Genomic DNA, 24,092 nt, shown 5'->3' on the forward strand with positions numbered 1-24,092 from the left:
TTGCAAGTAAAGAACGTAAGCATGTAGCAAACGCGCCACAAGCAAACCTGATTTACGACCTGGCACAGTAAATCAGTGACTTTCAAGTAATTCAGGATTGACGTCATTTTGAAAACCGAGCAACATCATTGTTGGAGTAAAAAAAGAAAACAGATATGTTTGCACTACACTTATCAAGATAGGGATTTAGATGTTCAGATATTGCTACCAAGTGAGGTCGCCGGGATAGGTTGGGGCAGACCCCCACAAAAAAGTGTGCTTGCTGGATAGATAGATAGATAGACAGATAGACAGATAGATAGATAGATAGATAGATAGATAGACAGATAGACAGATAGACAGATAGACAGATGGATAGATGTAAAAAAAACAGCATTAATGAGCCGATGGAGGGTTAGGAGCCAAGACTGGATATTTGCCAGTTCAGAAAGTTAGACCCTATTGGAATGAGTTGGAAAGGGGGGAGACAATGAGGTGCAATCATGTGACCTAAAATGTCAACAGCGTTGACGAGGAAACTCCTGAGTCCAAGGAATTTTTTTTACAGTTACACCACACCTCGCGGAAGTTTCTTACCAAGAATATTCCAAGAGGAAGGACTAGCGAGGAGTTCTTCCGGAGGCCCATCAGCGCCCTGTGCAACGCCGTACCAGCCCCCCCACCCTGGAAACCAGGAGTGCAGGTACTGGATCATCCCTGTGCTCCCACTCTCAGGGATGGATGGAGAGGGAGAGCTGGCCGGAGGCTCAGTGTTGGGCTCTCGCACATTCTGAAGGACAAAAAGCATCACACAGTCACCGATGGAAACTCAATGATCAGCCAGCTGTTGTCACGGTGGTGGAAATATGGCTGCTCATAGACACTCTGCTGGTTTTACTGTTGAACTCTTCAAGATTACCTCTGCAATTTCTTCCTCTTTTTGGAACCAGTCGTAGACAATCTGCCGAAGACTTTGCAGCTCCTGAAACGTCTGCTCTTCTTCTACTCGCTCCAACTCACTCTGGACGGTCACACACAAAAACATCAGGTGATGTGCTTTGATTGGAAATTCACACCCATGCTTTGATTCGGTGCCTTCAGTGACATTGGCACATGTAGTTTTAAACAATTTCTTTTCAAATATTCTCCACTTGTGTCCTCATGCTACCATATTTGTATATAGAGTCAATTTGCTAGTAACCTTCAGCTTCTCCCATAAAGGAGACAGATGCTCTCCAGTCTGGTTCAACACTGTATTCTACACTCTACTCTCTTCCCGCACCTTCTCCTCCGGACAGAGAGGGATTCCTTTCAGCTTCCTGAAGTAGAGGCTGGTGTAGGTCTGGACGTCCCGCGCCCGCAGCACTGCAAAGTCCCAGTTTCCTCTCCAGTGCTTCTCCCTGATTTCACTGAGGTTTGCCTCAATGGCAAACAGCCACCATTGCCGGCAGCTGGGGAAAGAAAAAAAAAAAACATTTTACAGAGACTTCAATATATAAAAGGAGACAAACTAATAATTCAACGCATGAAACATGTTCAACCAAATTTAATTGTGTCTTGTAGATAATAAAAACAAAATGTTTTGGATTTTGTATTTGTTCGCTCAGTTGAAAAGTTAGAACAGTTCCAGGTCTGTGCTTTTACTTTGAAGAAACAGGAACTTTGGGCCTCCACTTTCGGACGCGCAGCTCCCTCTCACGGCGGTCCAGCTCTTTCAGGAAGATCATCAGCTGCTGATACTGGACCTAGAGACAGGCAGCCACACTGATGTCACAAGTTGGCGTATGTTTCAACACTACTGGAAGGAAAAGTCTCAACCGTATGAAAGAAAGAGAGTGCCACTAAAACCCTGAGTGACAGTGAAAGAGCCACCAGTGAGAGCCACAAGGCTCAGAATTAATATCTTAACAGACTGTGTTTCTACATAACATGGATTCATTGTGCGGTGTTTCTTGTTTATTCTCCATTTCCTTTCCATATTACCAATGTTCATGAGGAAAGAATATTCATGAAGTCACTCATTCTTTGCAGGACTGTGATGCTGTGGTTTCATCTTTTCTGACCTGCATTTTCAACACAGCAATTTCTTGAACAAATCATTTGTTAAAATCTGATGAATTCCTTATTGTTTATTGTCCCGTTGGGCCAAACGCTTCTTTTGTAGGATACATTTTTCGGAATGTTTGTCTAATTTGGCATGGACTAAAGATGAGATTATGTTGGGAGGAGACTTTGATACTTAGATAGCTGTAGTCTTTATCTTTACACCTTAGAAAGCATAACAATAATTTTTGGAACCTGCAAAGTCCCAGAAATGTGAAACTACCTCACTTTGTGAAAACACACGGCCGTTCTATTCTTTTACGCTTGACACTTGGCAACCGTGCCAATCAAAGCAGGAAGTCAATGACCGGATCCGCTTGGTTTTCATCATCATATGCAATGTTCTGTATTTTGTATTTATACAAGCTGTATTGTAGCTTCAACACTGTTCATGTCGGCGGTCAAAAAGTAAAGCAGATTTCATTTTAATTCTCCAACTGGAGTGAACGAAGAAGTGCAGGCGCTTTCAGTGGAGCGGTGAGAGCAGTAAAGCTGAGGTCATTGCTGTGGGCCCAAGGTAACGTCATTGCCATTATACATCTTTCATCACAATAGCCCATCGCCGCTGGTGTAGGTTAAAGACATTGACGATCCAGACCTGTGACATGCGCAGGGAGGTGGGCTCCAGCTGGACCTGGCTCTCAATTCTGGGGCTGTTTCTGGGCCTGAGAGGCTCCTTGGAGGTGTTTCTCCTCAGCAGCACGGAGGCACGCACTGGCTCAAAGATGTACTGATGCTCGTGGCTCTGCATGCACTTGGTCATCAGATCCTGCACGGTGACAAATAAGGCCAGGAGTCAAGCTTTCCTCAGGGATAGCACATGTCTGCGATGCATTTGCAGTCCACCAATAAGACACTCTGATTGACATGAACAACTCAACAAGGCCATTAAATATATATAAATATATATAAATATATATAAATATATATATATATATATATATATATATATATATATTTTTATATATATATATATATATATATATATATATATATATATATATATATAAATATATATATATATACATATATATACTTGAAATATTCACTACTTACTTACGAATACCAAACTCTCTTAAAACTCTCTCATGATAAAAACATCATTGTTAACTCAACATCTGAGCCCAATGTATAATGTATCCATATAATATACATACATATACAGTATGTACACATTCATATACATGTACACATACATAAATATGTATATCTATACAAGAAAATGCGAGACGGGGCGAGACGACAGCCCAGTGTTGGAAGCCAGCACCAGCAGGCCTCTGCTCAATGACAGACCTGGATCTGATTTTCAGGGTGTCTTCCCAGCATCTCACACTCTGAGTCCCAGTACACACAGAAGTCTTCGATCTCAAACTGCTTTTGCCGGATGAGTTTCTGGCACTGCAACAAAAAAAAAATAATTGAAAAAATAGAAATGTGAACATGATATTCTGAATAAAGTTGAAGGAGAGGAGCCAACCTGGAAACATAAACCTCATCAGTAAAATAGTGAGTTTGTCAAACATTGGACATTGAGGAAATGATGATGATTATTATTATTATTATTATTATTATTATTATTATTATTATCATTATTATTATTATTATTATTATTATTATTATTATTATTATTATTATGACATTGAGGCCAGGCTGGAGTTCTGAGGAAGGAAGGAAGGAAGGAGTCCTGACACTCGTTACTCTGTCATAAGTCATGAAGTGAGTGTGAGACGACCTCAAGTAATACCCACCGCCTCTTTGGAAGGGTTCTGGGCATACACCTTGGTGATGCAAATCCCAAACGCAAAGGGATTCTCCGGATTAGAGAAGTCGTCCTCAAATCTAAGATGCACATCTTGGATCTTCAGCTAGAAAAGGTAAAAACATCAGAGTTACGTTGGAAAATCAGGGAAATGCTCAACTCAAAGAAAACTTCATTTACAGCAAGAGCCCAAATCTTAAAGATGATGAGTAGAAATAAGAAAGTGAACATTTGTTTTTGCGTGGGATATTTTCAGTTAAATTGGGTGGCTCACCTCAATGTTTTCTACAATCCTGGCGACCACCGAGGCGGTCACAGAGTACCAGTAGGACTCTCCTCTCTGATCGCGCTCACTCTACAGGACACACACACATTCCGGGCAGATCAATACGTGATGCAGTCCAGATTAAAAAGGATATCCAATAACAATACTCTTATTTGGCAAAGCTTTTAAAATCATTACCCAAAACTCTGAAGAAATAAAATGCGCATTGACAACATTAAATGGACTGAACAGAAAAAACAGCAACATTGTACATACTTTGAATTTGTCCTCTAGAGCCTTCAGGAGGTACTTTTTGCGTTCTCTCTCCTCTTCCTTCTCCTTCTCCTCATCATAGTCCTCCACCTTCGCATGGCCGATGACCAGGTTGAGCTGAGACATGGAAATCTCCCATGGGTCACTGTGGGGTCGATAGAAGGGGATCTGCAGAGTGATCTTCCCAATAAAACCTGCAAGTACAAAGGAAACACAACACTGTGTTAATGGAGAGGAACAAGTGAGACGGGGCTGAGGAAAAAATACATATACAGACATATGAGTACATATCATTATACATATTAGGGATGCACCGATACCAATGCCAGTATCGGGTATCAGTACCGACACTGGGGCCAAGTACTAGTACTCGTAAAATATGTGCCGATACCAGCTGTATGTGTTTGTACTGCAGTGAAACTTCTTCTAGAAAAACCTGCTGAGGAATGTTGTTTGGTATCAGTGCCTCATCCCCAATACATACATACACACATATGTACACATATACACAGTGGCTGGACCAACGTGACGACCCTTCTTGAATCTTAATCGTGAAAAATAAGATTGGAAAGGTAAAATGTTAAAAAAAAAAAAAAAATGTAATTAAAAGTGAACTAGAATCAGTGTAAATGATGACAAAAACTAAAACAAAATCTCACAAATGAAAGCACAGCTTTGGGTGTAACCAACCTGCTTTGACCTCAAACGGCAGATTAAACTCTCGGAGAGCATCTCGTCTGAGGGGCAGGTTCTCCAGCTCCACAGCTCCTGTTGGAGGACAGAAAGACAGCAAAAACATTACAGTTGAACAATGCGTTGGGTGTACTATTCACCCAATCCACGAGGGTTAATCTGTACTATGTTGACTGTTACAACCGGCTTGGTTTAATGAGTGGGTGGTCACGCAAAACTCTGAAAGAGTTTGGTGAAAAATATGTAGAAAAACAAAGATCCTACAGATAGAGGATATTTCCCTTCTTTCTTCGGTACTTTAATAATCTGATGTATTCGACCACAGTCGCTAAGATTTCACTAATGTGATGCACAAGTAGTTGTTACCTTTTAGCAAGGCGATGGACAGCTGATCCGTGTTGAGATTGCTGACATACTTGCCCAGGTACGTGTTTAATACCCAGGCAACAAGACCCTCCAACATTCTGCCTCTGGGATGATGAAAGCTGCCACCAGACAAGAAACAAAATGTTATGTTTGAAAACTACAACCGTCATGGACGCCTGACACTGATGGATGAGTGGATGATGACAGTTGAGGATTTTAAATGATGGATTTCTCTCTTCAGTGTATGTATGTATGTAGTGTATGTATTTTCATGTGCCAGGATCTGAAGTGTTTGTGTCTGTGTGAGTTTCTTTGTATCTGAGGAATCTGAGGAAGTTTGGGGGTTTTAGGTTGGCTTGGTTTGGGTGGAAATGGGAAATTGATTTGTGACTTATGGTTGCTGTTTGGTGTCTGGGCCCCTGTTCATAAGCTGTAGAAGCTTCTGGGAAGTCCCACTGTTACAAACATACTTTGATCAAATGTTATTTGTATTTTTATTTTAATAGATTTGTAAAAACAAAACAAAAAGCAAAACAAAACAAAACAAAACAAAACTGAAACTAAAAAGCGATGGCTGGATGGATGGATATTAAAAACAATTAAAATAAGGCAATTCAACAGTGATAACTAGACAGGATATCTCCACCGAGCTGCAGAACAGGTCATGTTCCTGGTCCAGAAGTGAAACTATGACAGCTCAGGTGACAGTGCGAACACGCTGCAGTGTGACTGCAAGCTGTCATGCTAAATCAATTCAACAGCCAAACTTGTTCCTAAAATAAACTACGAGTTGACAAGGCCGTACAACACACTGCATTAGAAATAATGACACTTTTTGTTTACTATCTATGTGATAAGGAATGACATTGGCCGACGTCATTCCGAGTGACACCAACTTTAAAGAGTTGCAGAGGCGAGAGATGACGTTCGGGAAGGTTTAGAGTTACTTACCATCAGTTTGGAAGCTTTCAAACTCCGGGACTCGGGCCAAATGGGCGAATCCTCAGCGATACTTATCGTATTGACTGAACCTGGATCATGATTGTGTCAACATGAGGTCATAATGGCTGTGTGGAGCCCAGTGCTGCTGGAGAACCTCCGGGGCCTGGTACCGTCCAGTGGAGCAGTGACTCAGTCAACACACACACAGGCTGCTGCCATTCCGCGACACACACATACACACACTGGCCTCACCTGCAGACACAGGAGAGAGCACAGTTAGAAAGGTAAAAAAAAAAAAATCCTGCTCATGAGCAAACGAACCAAACTCCAGCACTCAGGAGTTCGACCCACCTGACAGTTAGCAACTTTGGCTAATGCAAAGAAAGCGTTCGACGGAACTGATTTCCGGCAGCTGCGCGTGTGTGGATACACGCACACACACAGTGTTGCGGCATGAACGAGAGAAACAGGTCGTCGGGATTTGAAGGTTGTTGTGTTCAAAGCCTCCTGATTTGCGTATCGCTGGTAGTCTACAACAACAACAAAATACACTTCCGTGATCCGGCGAGTTACCTGACGTACTTCCGGTCACGTGACAAAAACAAATACTGGAGTTACGAGAGGGTATTGAGCAGCGATACCCACACACACCCACACACACACATAGTGAGTATTTATTCCTCAATGTTAGCAAAAATGATTTCACTGTCTTTCTTTCTTCTCCCCTTCTCTAAATGTGCACCGTCTTCTTGGCTCCTTTCCACGACCTCCTTTAAGAATCCCTTGAATTTCATCCATAGAGACCTCTATTTGTATGCCAAGAATTACCCCTTTATCCACTTGGACCACTCTATCCACTTTAAATGTTCCCATTTCCCTCAATCGACCAGCTCTGTCTCTTTAATCCTCAGTATTACATGCCACCAAATTCCCATTGCTTTAAAATGTTGTCAGTTTCAACATCCCCAACTTTATTTCTGCCCTATCTTTTCCACTTTAACATATATCTTGCGGTTCTCTTCAATAGAATAGTTTTATTCTATTGAACCAGTTTCTCATCTTGAAATGAAACAATAAACGTAAAATCTTTCTTATGAATCAGACATGGACAACAGTGCAATGCACCATCAACTGACACAGAGACGATGGTGTTTAAATACAAAGTTACTATAACATTGACTGTTTCATATTTGAAGGTAAAAACAATATATTTCCATACTCACATACTTGTAAAAATGTTATTTTGTGTATGTGCATGTGTTCTTTACTGGACATGCATTGCATTCTAGATAAAAGCAACACACTAGTTATATCCAGAACATTTTATTTATTTGGAACAGAATCAATTATTATTACATGATTAATGAAAAATATTTGCTGAACATCCTGGCAAACTGAAAAAAAGAACAGGAAAGAGTTGCTAGCAGCAGTGACATACAATACAGATGAATTCTCTCATGTCAAATGTTTTTTCTTGAACAGTAAATTATTGACTATATGACACACACACACACACACCTCCTTGACGAACTGCAGGTATTGCGTTGAGGCGGCGCAGGCAGAGCAGGGCAGCGCAGGCAGGTTCCTGCAACTGCGTGGTGGGTTGCGGCGAGGCTGGGCCGCCACGCAACCACACGGGTAAGAGCAGCAGCAGCAGCAGTAGCACCTTGCTGCCTCGAACACAGTGTTTTTTAAGGGGAAAAAAAGTACATACAATCTACATTAGGCAGAAAACTTGCAGCTGCACTTATTGAACTGTGTTACACTGAAATCACAGTGTACAAAACTGACCTTCTGTCGGGTGCCAGCATCTCTTCTAATTCCATCGTGTCCCCGTTTCACAGTGCATCAAAGTGATAAATAGCCCAGAAGGTGCAAGAGCGTCCTCATCGCTCCAGCGCTCCCATCAGGAATAATATGAATAATATACAAGCGTGTATATGTAATACATCATGAGCTTTAAATTTGTGTTCCATCACATTGGGAAGAGAGAAGATGGAGAATGTTGCAAATCTTGAAACATGTTGTAATAGGTCAGCTCTGTAAACTTTACACAATAGTTCACTATTTGAAACTTTTCACTGAAGGAAGAGGAATTTTATACCATGAACTATGTCTTCTTATTAATACAGTTTTTCCTGATGATTAGACAATGTCAAACTTCTGAAGACAGAGGAAAACCTCACTGATCAATAGGCAAAACAAAAAACCTCATTGGCGGTGGGACTGGCACACCTGGTCGGTTTAAAAGCCGCTGCAGCTCCGCCACCAGAGCCTGCTGCAGGAAGTCGAACCCCTGCCACATCAGCCTGTGATAGTAGTCCACATGGTATTCCCGCCATTATTCACAGTGTTTTTCCAGAAAAAAGCACATACAAGCTACATTAGGCAGAAAACTTGCAGTTGCAGTGACAGACTGGAAATGTGTTGAAGTGAGATCAGTGAGTTTCCGAGTGGGAGTCTTCTATACCGTATAGTCAATGGTGTGGATTTTTACATTTTCACTTATTAAAAACTGAAATGCGCATAAAGCGACTCCCCGGTCCGGTAGCTGCCCATTTAGAAATTCACCGAGCATCTCTGCGCAAATTTAACCCAACGTTTCGGGAACGGAAAAAAACACTACGGCATATTAAGTCAATATTTTCTCCCACGTAGCAACAGATTACAAGAAGCATATATTTCAAGCTAACCCTATCGCACTGATTTCGATTGCAAACTTTTCTCGTACAACTACTTTCTCGCTGAACTTGGTTTACGAGAAAGAACAAAGATATTTTATAAAGTATAAGTTAAGTAACAATGAAAGTTTCCATTTCAGTCATTTCATGGAGCAGTTTGTCCGTACCAGTTCCGGAGCGGGACCTGGACGAAGAAAAGATGGCGCGGCGTGAGTTGTGCGTGTGCGCTTGAACTTTCTCGACGGGACTCCGTAGTAAAATTACAAATACTACACTTTTCCGATATTCCCCCGATTTATGACAGTAGATTAATTTGCGTCATGCACGTGTAACCGGTTGAATCGTGTTGTTTGCGTTGTGTTGAGTTTGAGTGACCCGCACCGTGTTCAGCTCTGGAGGCTATCTCCGTTTATTCTGGTAACTGACAACAGAAAGTGCAATACAAAATCCTCTGTCAACTGCTGATACATATGTGGAGCCCCCTACACAAATTGACATTACAACCAAATTGTGAAATTAAAAGTCTTCACAGTTGCTCCTCTCCCACGGAGCACACGGAACAAAAGGGAAGAGGTGAGGCGAGAAAACTGTTATATAGGGTGTGTGTGCCCCCAACAGGTGTCCATAGGGGACTGAAGCTTGGAGACAAATGTTCCACATTAAACAAAGGAGGCTTAATTGTCAGGTGTTACTACTAAATTTTGTGAAATTATACAAAATAATATCCAGCTTCTTCTACAATTATTATTAAAACATAAATGATCCTGTTACACATGCACCATTTCCACTGGCAAACATTTTACGTCCGTCGCATAAGGAATCTATTTTCGCCAAATTGTGGGATAGCATAGTTGATGGGCAGCCGATATACAGCTGAGCATCAGTTCGTCTTTCTAAAAAAAATAAATGTATGAATAAATAAATAGACCAGGTCCACCAGTCGGTCATGGCTGGAGGAGGGATACAGGCGGCTGGGTCGTACTTTTTTTTCCTCACATCTCTCTCTCTCATCTCACATCTCTCAGTACCAGGTGGCTGGGTAGTACTATGTTTTTCACACACACACACACACACACACACACACACACACACACACACACACACACACACACACACACACACACACAGTATATATACATGTATAAATATACGTACATATATATACATATATATATATATGTATATATATATATATATATATATATATATATATATATATATATATATATATATATATATATATACATATATATATATATATATATATATATATACATATACATATATATATATATATATGTATATATGTATGTGTATATGTATATACATGTATATGTATATATATATATATATATATATATATATATATATATATATATATATATATACATATATACATGTATATATATACATATACATGTATATACATATACACATACATATATATATGTATATATATATACATATACATGTATATACATATACACATACATATATATACATATACATACATACATGTATATATACATACAAACATATATACATACATATATATGTATATGTATTGCCTTGTGTATGAAATCTACAATCTAAATAAAGCTGCCTTACCTTGCCCCCCACACCCTCATCTCCCCCCACACACACATTCAGAAATCATATGCCAGTCCTGCAAGAACAACGTGATGTCTCACACGGAGGCAAATGTCAAGTTTGTCAGCGACTACAAAAGGCAGCATGTTGTCAATAGGCCACTCTGCATTGAAACAACGGAGCACAAAGTGTGAGCAGTGCTCAGGGTGGAAATGTCCCTTGGAATGAAGATCAACATGTAGGAATAAAGCATGTTTTCGTGGTCCCTGTGTAAAGGTAAGGAGCCCGGTTCAGTATTGAAGAAGGATTATTGAGTGTGATACTCCTGGTGGCCAATGGAGGGTGATGCAGTAATGCTTTCAGCAGCGTCTGAAGGAAAAGCCTCGACTTTGGAACAAAACTCTTTTATTGGACATCCAGGCGGCTGAACTGAAAAAAAGAACAGGAAACTGTTGTCAGCAGCAGTGACGTACAATACAGATGAATTCTCACAAAGTTATTGACGACACATTAGAAAAACACTTGTGTTCCAAGTGTGAAGCGTGCCTCACCTGGGGGGCACCAGAGGGCTCCTGGTGAGGTGAGACATGAGGAAAAAAACCAAAAAAAAAACACACACGCGATTTAATCCGTTCTGCGGCGACGGCTGGGAGGCTGCCCTTCTGTGCTGCCCGCCGTGGGAGGCCGCGCTGCCACGCCACGGCGGCCACGGCGGGGAGGCCGCGCTGCCACGGCACGGCGGCCACGGCGGGGAGGGCGCGCGGCGGCCACGGCGGGGCGGCCATAGCGGGGAGGCTGCGCTTCCACTTTGCCACACTGGCCGTTGCAGCAGCAGCAATGCACTGTGAATCATATACAAGCCTTTATATATGTAATACATCATGAGCTTTAAATTTGTGTTGCATGACATTGGGAAGAGAGAAGATGGAGAAGGTTGCAAATCTTGAAACATGTTGTAATAGGTCAGCTCTGTAAACTTTACACAATAGTTTACGATTTGAGACTTTTCACTGAAGGAAGAGGAATTTTATACCAGCCTTAAACAAAGGCCAGGTCATAAAACACATTCATTCAGATAAAGAGCTTGGAAATATGAACTATGTCTTCTTATTAATACAGAGTTTTCCTGATGATTAGACCATGTCAAACTTCTGAAGACAGAGGAAAACCCCACTGATCCATGGGCAAAACAAAAAACCTCATTGGCGGTGGGACTGGCACACCTGGTTTGGCAGGTTGCATCATGGTCTCCAGGAACGACCCCATGACCCCCATCAGGAGCAGCGAGGCCAGAAAATTGCATCCCTCCGTTTCGAAATCTGATAACGATATATGAAACATGTAATAGGTCAGCTCTGTAAACGTTACAGAATAGTTTTGAGACTTTTCACTCCAATGAACTTAGTTCAAATCCTGTAATTCCAGTAGGACTTAATTTGGACATTAAGATTCACGTTGAAGCAGAACAGATGAGCTTCACACCTCAGCGGCCGCTGCCCTGGACCAAAAAGCCAGGTCAAAAGAAGTACATTGCAGTAAACAGGAACACTTCGTAGGCACTAATGATACATTTGGGGTGTGTTTTTGGGGAACTATGGGGTGAAAACCCAACAAGCACCTCGGCAAGACAGAAACAGACAACGTCAAGCTTCTGAATGCAGAGGAAAAGCCTGCTGATCCACGGACAGAACAAAAAAACCTCATGGGGGAGAACCAAACCCCGGTTGTGCTTGCATTCAATCACACTTTGTTTTTCGATTTGACTCTTTCAGATTCACAGAAGACGCATCTGGTTCAATATTAAACCTGCAAGCAGGGCTGATGGGGCTGAGGTCGCCCTGGCCGAAAGCGTTCCCTGTGCTGGCGCTGCTCCATTATAGAAAAAATCATTATCATCATTATTTTACTCAATGTAGGAATCACAATTATTCAAACATTCATTCTCTTTCTTAAAAAAAAAAAACCCAAACACTTTGCTTTAATGCAATGTTACAACATTCCCAATCAAACATTTTGTTAACACCTGAACAATTGCTTGGATGAGAAACCACTGAAATGAACTTCACCTTCAGAATAATTTTAGGCCAATATGGCAAATGCTGTCAAGGTTACTTCAAGTTTTTTTTTGCCAGAAATACCAGCCTGTTAACATGATCAGGTTTCAGATAGTCAGAACAATATTTCCACTGGTGCTAAAGACTCAGCTCAGTTTGTAGGCGTTTCAATTCTGAAATGCCCCACTTGTGAATTTCTACATTTACACATATTAAAAACTGAAATGCATATAAAACTGTGCCATGGGCCTTCCACCTTCGCTGGTCCAAGGCGGTGGGACTGGCCGACCTGGCTGGTTTTGGTCCTCAGCTGCTGGTTCTTCCTGTGGCATTTCCTGCATGAACATCTGCATCATCTCATCCATTGTTTTGTTTCCAAATGTTTGGTCCCTTCTGGAGCCTGGGTTTTGAAGAAAAGAAGAGACCATACAAGATACATCAGGCAGAAACCCTGCAGCTGCACTTATACACTTAAAACCTATAATACTTATTAATACCTGGAATACTTGTACTATTTGAGACTTCTCACTCCAATTAACTTCATCATCACATCATTACCAACAGTGATTGGTAGTTGCAATGCTGAAATCATAAAATTACAGTTAAAATCCTATAAATCCTAACAAACTAGCTCCTGAATATTGTCAGGCTTAATATGCAACGTTTTGTTAACGTATCGCTGGGGTGGTCCACTACCTTACCTCGAGCTTTTACCATGGTTTTCGTAATTAGCAGATGCAGACACCTATGACAAGAAAAAACAAGAAAAGGAAAGAAAAAAAATAGTGCTGTCAACCACACTGCATAAGCATACACGATTAATGTTAAGTAACAAATGCTGTATTATTTTTGCTGCAAGTTAATCACGTCTACAATGGCCCACAGCCGTCAGGTTTTTAAAATTAGGTGACTAAACTTGAAAATAAAAATAAATAAAATAAAAATAGAAATTCTATTTATCCAGTGATTTGCATTTTGATTTTTATTTCAGTTAACTTCACCAGTTTTAGATTGTTTTTATTCAAAATTGTTGGATTTTCACATTTCCAGTTCCAACACTGAGAAGAGCCGTGCGGTGAGGAAGCAGCCTGTCGTGCCTCACCATAGATTGCGCAATGACTCGTTCACTGTGCCGGCGCCCTCTGCAGTGGATCGCGAATGAAATGTTGACACAATTTTGCTATATAAACTAAAATTCCGATTTACAGTATTTTTTGTCAAGAGCTCCAAGTGCGCTACTACTTTCTTGTGCTGAGCAATCATGAAGCTGCCGCGAAGAGAAACTAAAGTGAGGCACGCAGTTCTTCTGCCTCGTGGTAGGGGGCGCTCGTGATCCCAGGGATTCGTCTTGCGACTCGGCTCCGGAATGCGGTCGGTAGAATAGAACGTTACGAAGTTACAAAGTCACAGTTAGAGACAACTAATGCTAACTGTTTCAGCTACTACAGCACTGGTGGAGCGTTCATTGTAAACAAGCTGAAGAAGCTCAAGACTTCGACGCTTTTGTTCAAAAGGGAGCGGCACATTTGTTTTCTTAGAACTTTTTCTTTTTTTTCCTTCTTTTTTTAATCAAATGTGCTCCTTTTGTGTGCCACAGTTTGTATGTGTGAAGAAAACTGATAGCAACTTCAACACAGCAGTTTGGTTACGAAAAGTAAATGGCATTTTAAGCCAATATTTGCGCGTGGCCTCAGTGAGAGAGAGTGAGAGCTACAAAGGAGTGCAGCCAACAAGTTCACGTGCTCGCTCTGGATTGGCGTAGTTACGGCCGACAGGAACCAGAGTTGAGGATTAAAGAACATCGCTCAGGAACTGTCGTCTTTCTCTCACCGTCTGGCTGGACGTTAGAATACAGTAAGACAACATTGTCTACTACTACTCCCATGGTGCACTTGGTTTTACAAGAAAGAACATGGGAGATATTTTATGAACATAAGTTCAGAATGAAAGTTTCTTTTATAGTCATTTCATAGAGCAGTATGTCCTCACCAAGTTTGTTCATCGTCGACGGTTAACTTTGAAAGTAGCGATGGCTCGTTCACCAACGAACCGCTTTCAGCTTTGCGTTGTGAAATATATGCTTGGAACAAACAGTCTGACACTTTTATCTGTAACTCTAAAGAACACAGATACCTTTGGAGAGTCTGCCTTTTATGTTTTGTATGTATGTACGTATGTATGTTATGTATCATCATATTAAGGGGCGTTCTCATGGCGAGGGGTTCTCCACAGAGAAGCGCCTCAAAGCAGAGTTGTGACAAACTCGACCTCTTCCTGGAAGAAGAATCCAGACTGGCAGCTCTGAGGGAGGAAGAGGAGCAGAAGAGAACGACTGTGATGAAAGAGATGAAGAAGATTCAGGGGAAGATGTCGTCTCTGCATGGCAGCATCGTTGCTGTCGAAGAGGAGCTGCAGAAGGACACTGTGGCCTTCCTGTGCTGACCAGTGCTGCCAGTCACATCCACAGCTGGTCCCAGGAGCACTGATAGATGTGGGAAAGTTCTCCTTCACAGTGTGGCAGAAGATGAAGGACCAGGTTCCCCTCCAGTCCTTTCGTCCTGGACCCAAACACTGCACACGAAAGCCTCCACCTGTCTGATGACCTGGCCTTTGTGGGACTAGAAAAACACTGCGGCAGCTTCCTGATAATCCAGAGGAATGCACACATTGTAACGGTGTTCTGGGTTCCGAAGGTTTCAGCTCAGGTCAACACAGCTGGGAAATTGGTCTTGGTGGGTTATAGATGTGGCTGAAGAGCCAGTTGACAGGAAGGGTGACACACAAGTCTCACCAGAACAAGAATACTGGTGTTTCTTCCATGAAAATGGAACATACTCTGATGGTCATAGTGAGAAGAGTCTGGAGAGAGTCAGACAGGGGGGAGGTTTGCTTCTCCGACGCTGTGGGTACGACTCTTATCTACACTCTGTTGACACTGAGAAAGTCTTTCCATATGCTTCAGTGGATTGTGAAACTGAAAACTGTTGATACTGGAACTGTTGCTAGGGTTATCCCATGTTGGTTATCTTGTCTGCAGCAGGGTACTATTGCCAGTTGCTGCAAACTACGACTCAGGGCTTTTTTTTTTCTTTTTTTTTTAACAGTTATTTTAACTGTAAAAAAAAAAAATCCACACACAATTGTATATACAGGTACTACCCAGAACATTAGAATACCCTGAAAAGGTTGCTGTATTTCTGCAATTCAACTTAAAAGGTGAATGTGACATATTATATAAAGGAATAATATGCAAATCAATATATTTCAAGTTTTGATTTCTTTGCATTTTGCTGATCAGGTCTTGCAGCTTAAAAAAACTCAAATTCAAAAACTCAGAAAATTAGTTCCGCTAGATAGAACAGTGAACCTTTTCATACGGACCCAAACTAGCTTTGCTTCAATCTGAATATGGAACAAGCAAAGCTTAATACTAGACAATAATTAACTTAATGTTGCACACATGCAAAACCCAATTTAAAATAAAATAAAAATAATCATCAAAACTCACCAAAATAAATAAAATGTAAATAAAAAACTGCCTTCTGATTTAAAGTTCAACAGTAACTTTTTCCCATTGGCTAATAATACATTTTAAAATATAAATCAACAATAAACCAATTAAATCTTCATAATATCCTTCAATGAACATCCTGTCCTGATTGAGGTGCCAAAATACCAGCAGAGCATTCTGGGAGTTGTAGTATTAGCAATACATGTGCTGTGTAATACTGGTGGGCCAGCCTCGCGGGCCAAATGTAATCAAATTGCAGGCCAAATTTGGCCCACGGGCCAGAGTATGACGACTATGGTCTAGACATTAAAAAAAAAAATACAAACACACACACGTTGCTCAATCTCGAAAGCTTAAAAAAAAGAAATCTGTGGCAGTATCTTCATTCCACTGGACCGGAAAACAGAATACAACACAATACAACAGAGTACAACACAATACAACACAGTACAACGCAATACGAGGAAACACTGAGAGAAATCACAAGGAACCAGCAGAGGGCAGCAGTACCACCTCCAGTCCGCCGAAACAAAAGAAGAAGAAGAACAGTAAAAGGAGGAGGAAGAAGACGACGACCGACGAAGGTCTCCGTTGCCGACGTAACAGCCAATCACAGTGAGACTTGCGGCGTTCATCCAATCCGGAGCTGCTTCCGGTTCGTTGTGCCGTTGAGTCCTCCTTACAGATGTAGTTTTCCGTATTTTGGCGGCTGCACGAAGAACATGGCGGAAAATTTGAAAGGTGAACCATTATGGTATTGTGTGATATTTGAACAGCCGCTCGGCCGGTGCTAAAGTCTGCGGTGTGCGTGTTACTTTGCGCACATTGTGTTTTGTGTTCTCTGTGCACATGTGCTGTGTCGTGTGCGCATCGAAGTGCACCAAGGAGGAGATTGTGTGACGTTGTGACGCCGCGAAGGCGACGGAGCGGGTTATCGCGGAATGCTGCCTTTGTACGATCGAGCACTTTTTAATTCGGCGATCTTCCAAATAATAATATAATAGTAATGATTTAAAAATGAACTGCCTGTGATCTTACGAGCAAAGCTAGTTGTTGCTGTTTTATCGGGGACTTGATCCATTTCATGTTTTCTTTGATTTCTCTCGAGAACCTCGCATCTGAAGAACAACTTCAAGTAATGCGACTAAATGCGCCGTTGGGGGGGCAAAGGCTTTAACTCAGACGTAACTCATGTAGGGTGATGAATGATGCGTAGTTGTAGTTTATGAAGTTGCAGGAGAGAGAGAAAACAGGTCGGGGAGGAGAGGGGGGGGAGGGGGGTCATGCACCCCTTTAAAACAAACAAACAAACAAAAAAGTTTTACGTTTCATTTCTTTGTTTATTTTGTTCGGGGGCCTTCACTCGGTCTGCTAGAGACGACAGTTACGCGCACACGCACGAATGTGTCATCACAGTAATACCGTACAATAACTAGTGGTGCATGGCGATGGCTCCAAGCAGTGTGTGAAACAAGGGGGCTCTGGAGGGCTCGGACCCCCCCCCCCCGATCAACTGTGACACCCCCAGAAAGCAACATTGAAGGGGTCTCTTTTTTCCCCCAAAAAAGCTAAAATATATACACAACTATGTATAACTATATTATTGTCACTAATGGTCACTAAAATGTCTAAAATCACTCTATTAAAAAAAATAAAAATAAAAAAATATTTTGGGGTTGGGGGGGCAAGCAGAGCGTGTGTGTGTGTGTGTGTAGACTGTCATAGAAGGGTTATTGCAGGGTTATTGCAGGCCTCCTGAATGTTAAGGAACTTCAGCTTGGCATTGATGCGTACTGACGGCTGTTTTGCACGCTGCCAGAGATCCGATGTTGAGCAGCAGGCTGTCGCTGGCACAAAGTGTGATGTGTGTGGCTCTGTGTGGCTGTGTTGCAGCGCCGGGCTGCAGCCTGCCCTGCCTGATGTCCTGGGAGCAGCTGGAAGCCCTGTGCCGCAGAGAGAAGCTCTCCTGCCAGCAGCTGGGCGTCAACAGAGCCAACCTCAACAACTACGAAGTGGAGTTCCTGTGCGATTACAAGAAAAACAAGGTCAGTCTTGAAAATACACGACTGGCCATCTGCTACCCAATGGTGTGCAAAATTAAAATGATTTGGTCGTAGGTTTTGAAATGCCTCAAAAATAATATAACAAGACTCCATGCAGCCTGTATATATTTTTTTTAAATTAAAGGAAAATACAGTAAAAAAAACAAAAAAAACAAAACAAAACTCAATTGGAATATTGTGTTGCCTGCTTGATTCAAATTTATGTTGCTCTGGATGTTTGGTTTTTTATGATGGTTTAATAGGATTTATTTCAACATTTTTAATATTGACATGTATCTATCTGGGGGTCATTTAGCTTTGTGGCAACATGAATAATTAAGAAATAATAACAGAGGTGCCTGTGGTTTTATACACATTTCCTTTCAAATGGTGAAACGTAAAAAAAACAAAAACAAAACAAAAGCAGTTTAATTCACAACTTTGTGCACTTTGCGTGTGTTCTTATGTGCGTGAAGTTGTCTTGATGTGCTTTGCGTGTTGTGTGTTGTACCTGTGTGTGCTGTCCAGGACGAGGAGTTCTACCTGGTCAAGTGGAAGGGTTACTCCGAGTCGCAGAACTCATGGGAACCCAAGAGGAACCTCAAGTGTCCCAGACTGGTCAAGCAGTTCCACTTGGACCTGGACCAGGCGCTGAGACGCAACAAGAGACGCAGCGCCCCCAAGAGGCTGGCCAAGGACGTGGCCTCTCTGCTGACCCAGAAGGCCAAGCTGCGGCAGAGTCTGCAGCGCTGGGAGGCCCACCTCAACCAAACCCGCAACCACCCGGGTCGCATCTTTGTGGAGAACACGGTGGACTTTGAGGGCCCCCCGAAGAACTTCACCTACATCAACAACTACAGAGTGGGCCGCGGCATCGTGCTGGATGAGATGGCGGTGGGCTGCGAGTGCAAGAGCTGCCTGGAGGAGCCGGTCAACGGCTGCTGCCCCGGAGCCTCGCTGCACCGCGTGGCCTACAGCGACAAGGGCCAGGTCCGGATCAAGCCCGGCGAGCCCATCTACGAATGCAACTCTCAGTGCGGCTGCAGCCCTGATTGTCCCAACAGAGTGGTGCAGAAGGGCATCCAGTTTGACCTGTGCATCTTTAAGACAGCGAACGGCAGAGGATGGGGCGTCCGCACGCTGCAGCACATCAAGAAGAACACCTTCGTCATGGAGTACGTGGGAGAGGTAAGACCGGGTCAGAACCGGCCGCAGACTCGGACTGGGTCAAGGGTCGGATCTCTGGCCAGAGTCACCACTGGTCAAAGTGAATGAGATGCGCTGCCGGTCGAAAGGTTGCACACGACTTCTCATGCAAGATCTTCACAGCTCCACACTGCAGGCTAGAGATGCAGATTTTCCATAAATTCATTCATCGTTGGTTGAGCGAGTTCATCGATCCGTTAACCATGAATTGATAAACTGCCATTTCTTTTTTCCTGAGAACCTAAATTTCACAATGAAAAATGTGTTAGGAAGAATTATTATTCTCCATGACTTCTAATGGCTCACATTTCAACTTCCTAAATAAAAAACAGTTATTGAACAGTAACTGTTCTGGGTAAACAGGTGCACAACACAAAAAATCAGTGCAGAAAGTTTTTTATTAAGAGCGACTAATTTCATTTAATGGATTAAATTCTTAATCGGCAATTAATGGATAGTCGATTAACATCCCCACTGCAGACACTGAAGACATCAAATATATGAGCAAGATGTTTGTCATTCTGCAGCAAAGAGAAACACTGTCACCAACTCTAAATATGCTCTTTATGAAAGGAAAGAATTTCAATATAAAACGTGTTTGATTTGTTTGACACTTTTATTCTCTCCATAATTCCATGTGTGTTCATACGCAGTTTTGATGCCTTCAGTGACAAACTGCAGTGCCAACAGTCATGAGAACGAAAGAAAACAGAGTCCAAACTTCTGACTGCTCGTGAGTCCGGGCTCATTTGCTCAGTTCATTCATTTAAATACAAGCTACAAAGAGAGAACGAGGACTGGATGTGCGACATGAAGTCGATAGTCATGGTTCCTCCCAACAAGAAGAAAGTCCTCGAGCGTGAGAAGTATTAATGATGAACACGGCTCTTTGGTTTCCCAGTTAGTTGGTGCTGGTCGTTCTTCTCGCTCAGTACCTCCTTGAACCCAGTGGACTCCTGAAAACATGGCTTCAGCAGAACACAGAGGCCCAGTGGATCCTCCAGAGTAGCCCAGAACCTCCCTGCCCACCCTCCCCCACTCTCAGCACACACCTCTTCTCCTGGACCTGTCCACCCCAGGCTCAGGTCCACCCCAGGCTCAGGTCCACACCAGGCTCAGGTCCGCCCCCTACTGTGCACTTTTCTTTTTGTCTGTTTGTCACCTTTTGTAAAGCGACCTTGGTTTTCTTGACAGGCACTATGCGTCATTAAGAGACGCTGCTGGTCAAAGGTCAAAGGTCAACTCGATGTCCATCAGATTGAATGGAGGAGTTCTGAGGAAGCGAGAACTTTTTCCAGACCTCCACACTCACACAGAAGCTGCAGGTCCAGGCAGGAAGTCCTCAGTCAGGGATTCACTCTGCACTGAACAGCTGCACCCTGATATTACAGCTTGACAGCCTGTCATCAGACCACTGGGGGGCGCCAGCAGCAAGCTGCGTTGAGTGGAGATGCAGTTCAGCATGGTTTTCTTTGCCGTTTGTTCTGAGAGGATAAAGAATCACAATGGCAACGGCAGACGGTGGCGGCTGTTGGCTTCCACTGCGCTCACCATAGAGTGGCGAGAGTTGGAAATGTAGCGGCGCTCTATGATGGCTTTGGTCTTCACGTCCTCCACCTTGAAGTCACGTCTCAAGTCACATCAAGGTGGATGCCTGTGTGGAGAAGCAGAGCAAAGACGTCCTTGTTGATGTGTAATAACTGCTCTTTGATAATCCCACCGCGTGGTCAACCTGCTTTATTACCTCATGTTGGCGTTGATGGGAAAAGCAGCTGTTTGTCTCTGATCAGCGCCACTCCTTCACTGCTGGACGGTCGGTGTGGATGCGTTGCTTCATGCAATGTTTGATGCTGCAGATCATCACCTCAGAGGAGGCGGAGAGGAGGGGCCACGTGTACGACTGCCAGGGCGCCACCTACCTGTTCGACCTGGATTACGTGGAGGACGTCTACACTGTGGATGCAGCTCATCAGGGCAACGTCTCCCACTTTGTCAACCACAGTGTGAGTGGCCTTCAGTGTATATATAGCATATAGAGTAGAACGCCTCCGTCAATCCCACACTGGGGAACTGTGCATTGTCACAGCAAAAATATAGACAACAAGGAGAAGGAAAATTCTGTTCAAAAAGAATTAAAATATGCAATAACCCTGTAATAACCCTGTAATAACCCTGTAATAACCCTTTCAGTCACAGTCGCCCCAGTGTGTTAGAAATACAGTCTTTCTGTGACTGGTCTGCCGGTTAAAAAGCCCCCCCCCCCCCCCCCCTCTCTGGCTGTCCTCCTCCAGTGTGACCCCAACCTTCAAGTGTTCAATGTGTTCATCGACAACATCGACGAGAGGCTTCCCAGAATCGCTTTGTTTTCCACCAGAGCCATCCGAGCCGGAGAGGAGCTCACCTTCGACTACAAGATGCAAAGTCAGTGCACACACAGTTTCCATCACAAGGTGTCTTAGACTGTAGGGTACATGAAGGCTGAGAGTGTAACGATCAGTGGTCGCTCCGAGGAAGAAGCGTTGCGTTGCGTGGTGTGGAATATGAAGGTCTCAGCCCAGCGTTCCCTCCTCCAGAGCGTTGAATCATCTCCTTTTCATTGTGCAAGACGCAGACTTGCACTTCAACTAATCATAACAAGACGCTTCTGAGTATAAGCGTAGATAGTTTTACATCTATATGTAAATATATACATGTATGTATGCTCATGAATGTATACATGCAGACGGAGACGAGGCATTGCGTGGGAAACTAATTCTCAAGTTTGAATTCATAACTGCAATCGATTTTATTTTACATGAACTTTTTGCTCCGTCGTTTGTTTACGGAAGGTTTGTGATTCTCATCTGTGCTGTGTGTTTTTCCCCCCCCCCCCAGTTGACCCAGTTGACACAGAAAGTACGAAAATGGACTCCAGTTTCAGTTTAGTGGGGCTCAGCAGCTCCCCAAAGAAGAGGATTCGGGTGGAATGTCGCTGTGGATCCGACTTGTGCAGAAAATACCTGTTCTGACCACAAGGGTTGGACTGAACTACCTGCAGCGTCTGCTGGGATGGCTTTTAAAAAAACAATTATATATATATATATCTTAAATTGTAAAGTAAAAAAACACTTCACCCCCCCCCTCCCAAACTCCCTACAATTCCAGGGAAAAATTTAAACGTAAGCAACAACTCTTGATTGCACATTTATTTCAGTTGAATCCAAACGGGTTGAATCAAATTAAAGTCCCCGGCGCCACAGTGAGCAACGATCTGGGACTATCTGGCCCTGTGTGTACACACACAGTGCTGCTTTTAGTTGTATTGTTTTAAAGCAAGATATGCAACACACATGAACTGGAGGGGAAAGTGTTGGTCAGACACACACTGCATTATGTGTTGGTGTTTGCTGCATTAGACCGGCCGCCTCTGAGGAACCCTGAGCGAGGAGCCGCTGTGCAGCACGTACACACCTGAGCAACTGGCACTCATCACATTTTAACTGAGGGTACGGGGGGGGAGCTGAAAACCAGAGCGCAGGCTCCTCCCCTGAGAAATGACCTCAGAAATCCCAACCTCGGACCGCATCGCTATGACGTGCATTTTTTATTTTTTTTTAACGGCAGTCAGAGACGGCAAATTTTTTAAACACACATCACATCATGTGTCATTGTTGGTTGTTTTTTTTATTTGTGAATGAAATGAATAAAGACAAATGGGAAACAGAATTTCTGAACTTGATTGAAGATTTATTAAATCTAGACGGTCGTGTTCGTCTTCCCTGACGGCTCTGGTACCAGTACCAGTACCAATGGTATTCTAGTCTATAAGCCATGTCTGCTGTATGTCAATAAATGATAACAGCGTTGGATTTGTTTGCTTGCTTTTAGTTAGAAGCTAGATGTTGTGTAGACTATCACGGCGACTGTGGGCTCGACTTCCTTGTTCCGGTGAGTTCAACCTCCTAATAGGCCGCAGTGCAATATTCCCAACCGTCCCCTCAGCCTTTAACACGCCTGGAAAAGCTATAAAGTCCCAGTGAGTGTCACACCCTGGAGGATGCGGGACCCATCATCTCGCCCACTCGCATCCCTCAGCTCGTTCTGTCGCTCATCGCCCAGAGCATGCAGCGGTAAATCCAGAGCTTCTCCGTTGGGCTCGGCTCCTGCACCACAGCAGACGCAGGCACTGATCCGCCCGTCAGTCTCAGGCTCCAGCTTCCCCTCACTGGTGATCAAGACCTTGAGATGCCGGAACTCCTCCCCCTGAGGCAGGGCCTCTCCACCACTGGCCTCTGGCCGTGCTCCTCCTCCAGAAGAAGGCCGACACAACGTTCACTTTTGGATTGTTTTCTGTCTGCAAAGTATTTAAATAACAATCTATAATAAATAGTTTGTTTTTAATGGAGAGTTCCCATCAAGCCCAGGAGGGAAACCTCGACGCTCAGAGATAATTCAAAGCAAAAAATAATATTGGAACATTTTCTCATGAGGGTAACATCACTGTCACCCTCCACTACTTTTACATCCCCTTCATCACTGAAAGCCTGAAAGATGAAGCTGCAAAAACTGCAGCATCCATCTTCTCTGCTTTTTTTTTTTTGCGTACAGAATTTTACTGCGGAGGCCCAACATGAAGGTCAATAACACCT

The 24,092-nt window shown here is 43.1% G+C and overlaps 2 protein-coding genes and 2 long non-coding RNA genes across 5 annotated transcripts in view; 1 reads left to right on the top strand and 3 right to left on the bottom strand.

Annotated features, from left to right (window-relative positions):
* The window catches only part of vps13d (vacuolar protein sorting 13 homolog D), a 38,470-nt gene extending 31,505 nt beyond the window's left edge, over positions 1-6,965 (bottom strand). Inside the window, exons 1-13 of the mRNA XM_076045973.1 lie at positions 6,732-6,965; positions 6,390-6,627; positions 5,439-5,557; positions 5,070-5,147; positions 4,383-4,573; positions 4,116-4,196; positions 3,831-3,947; positions 3,376-3,480; positions 2,681-2,851; positions 1,624-1,724; positions 1,262-1,430; positions 899-1,000; positions 577-769 (exon numbers count right to left, since the gene is read on the bottom strand). Coding sequence (XP_075902088.1) covers positions 577-769; positions 899-1,000; positions 1,262-1,430; positions 1,624-1,724; positions 2,681-2,851; positions 3,376-3,480; positions 3,831-3,947; positions 4,116-4,196; positions 4,383-4,573; positions 5,070-5,147; positions 5,439-5,535 — 1,405 coding nt within the window. The 5' untranslated portion in view covers positions 5,536-5,557; positions 6,390-6,627; positions 6,732-6,965. The remainder of the gene's footprint in view (positions 1-576; positions 770-898; positions 1,001-1,261; positions 1,431-1,623; positions 1,725-2,680; positions 2,852-3,375; positions 3,481-3,830; positions 3,948-4,115; positions 4,197-4,382; positions 4,574-5,069; positions 5,148-5,438; positions 5,558-6,389; positions 6,628-6,731) is intronic.
* Positions 6,966-7,687: 722 nt separating this feature from the next.
* On the bottom strand, positions 7,688-11,967 carry LOC142901458 (uncharacterized). Of its 2 annotated transcripts, none has more exons than XR_012928982.1 (3): positions 11,875-11,967; positions 11,203-11,493; positions 7,688-7,774 (listed from the first exon to the last, which is right to left on the bottom strand). It is a non-coding gene; the product is annotated as an uncharacterized LOC142901458 (long non-coding RNA). The 2 variants fall into 2 exon arrangements; XR_012928981.1 differs by lacking the exon at positions 7,688-7,774 and adding an exon at positions 11,040-11,080.
* Positions 11,968-13,002: 1,035 nt separating this feature from the next.
* Positions 13,003-14,173, bottom strand: LOC142901389 (uncharacterized). The gene is made up of 2 exons (XR_012928973.1): positions 13,407-14,173; positions 13,003-13,105 (listed from the first exon to the last, which is right to left on the bottom strand). It is a non-coding gene; the product is annotated as an uncharacterized LOC142901389 (long non-coding RNA).
* A 2,628-nt stretch (positions 14,174-16,801) lies between these two features.
* On the top strand, positions 16,802-23,093 carry LOC142901419 (histone-lysine N-methyltransferase SUV39H1-like). The gene is made up of 6 exons (XM_076045921.1): positions 16,802-16,957; positions 18,110-18,261; positions 18,787-19,446; positions 21,321-21,467; positions 21,756-21,885; positions 22,339-23,093. The coding sequence occupies exons 1-6, from the start codon at positions 16,939-16,941 to the stop codon at positions 22,470-22,472; spliced, it is 1,242 nt and encodes a 413-aa protein (XP_075902036.1). The 5' UTR covers positions 16,802-16,938; the 3' UTR covers positions 22,473-23,093.
* Positions 23,094-24,092: the final 999 nt, after the last annotated feature.

The sequence above is a fragment of the Nelusetta ayraudi genome, unplaced genomic scaffold (assembly GCF_046127955.1).
Source record: "Nelusetta ayraudi isolate G7.1 ecotype Tasmania unplaced genomic scaffold, CSIRO-AGI_Nayr_v1 ptg000088l, whole genome shotgun sequence".
Taxonomy (NCBI): Eukaryota; Metazoa; Chordata; class Actinopteri; order Tetraodontiformes; family Monacanthidae; genus Nelusetta; species Nelusetta ayraudi.

What these genes read in the sequence shown, in the direction of transcription:
- LOC142901419 (XM_076045921.1), top strand. An exon ending in GCGATTACAAGAAAAACAAG is followed by an intron (nt 18,262 to 18,786) that starts GTCAGTCTTGAA and finishes TGTGCTGTCCAG; the next exon opens with GACGAGGAGTTCTACCTGGT. An exon ending in TCATGGAGTACGTGGGAGAG is followed by an intron (nt 19,447 to 21,320) that starts GTAAGACCGGGT and finishes TTGATGCTGCAG; the next exon opens with ATCATCACCTCAGAGGAGGC.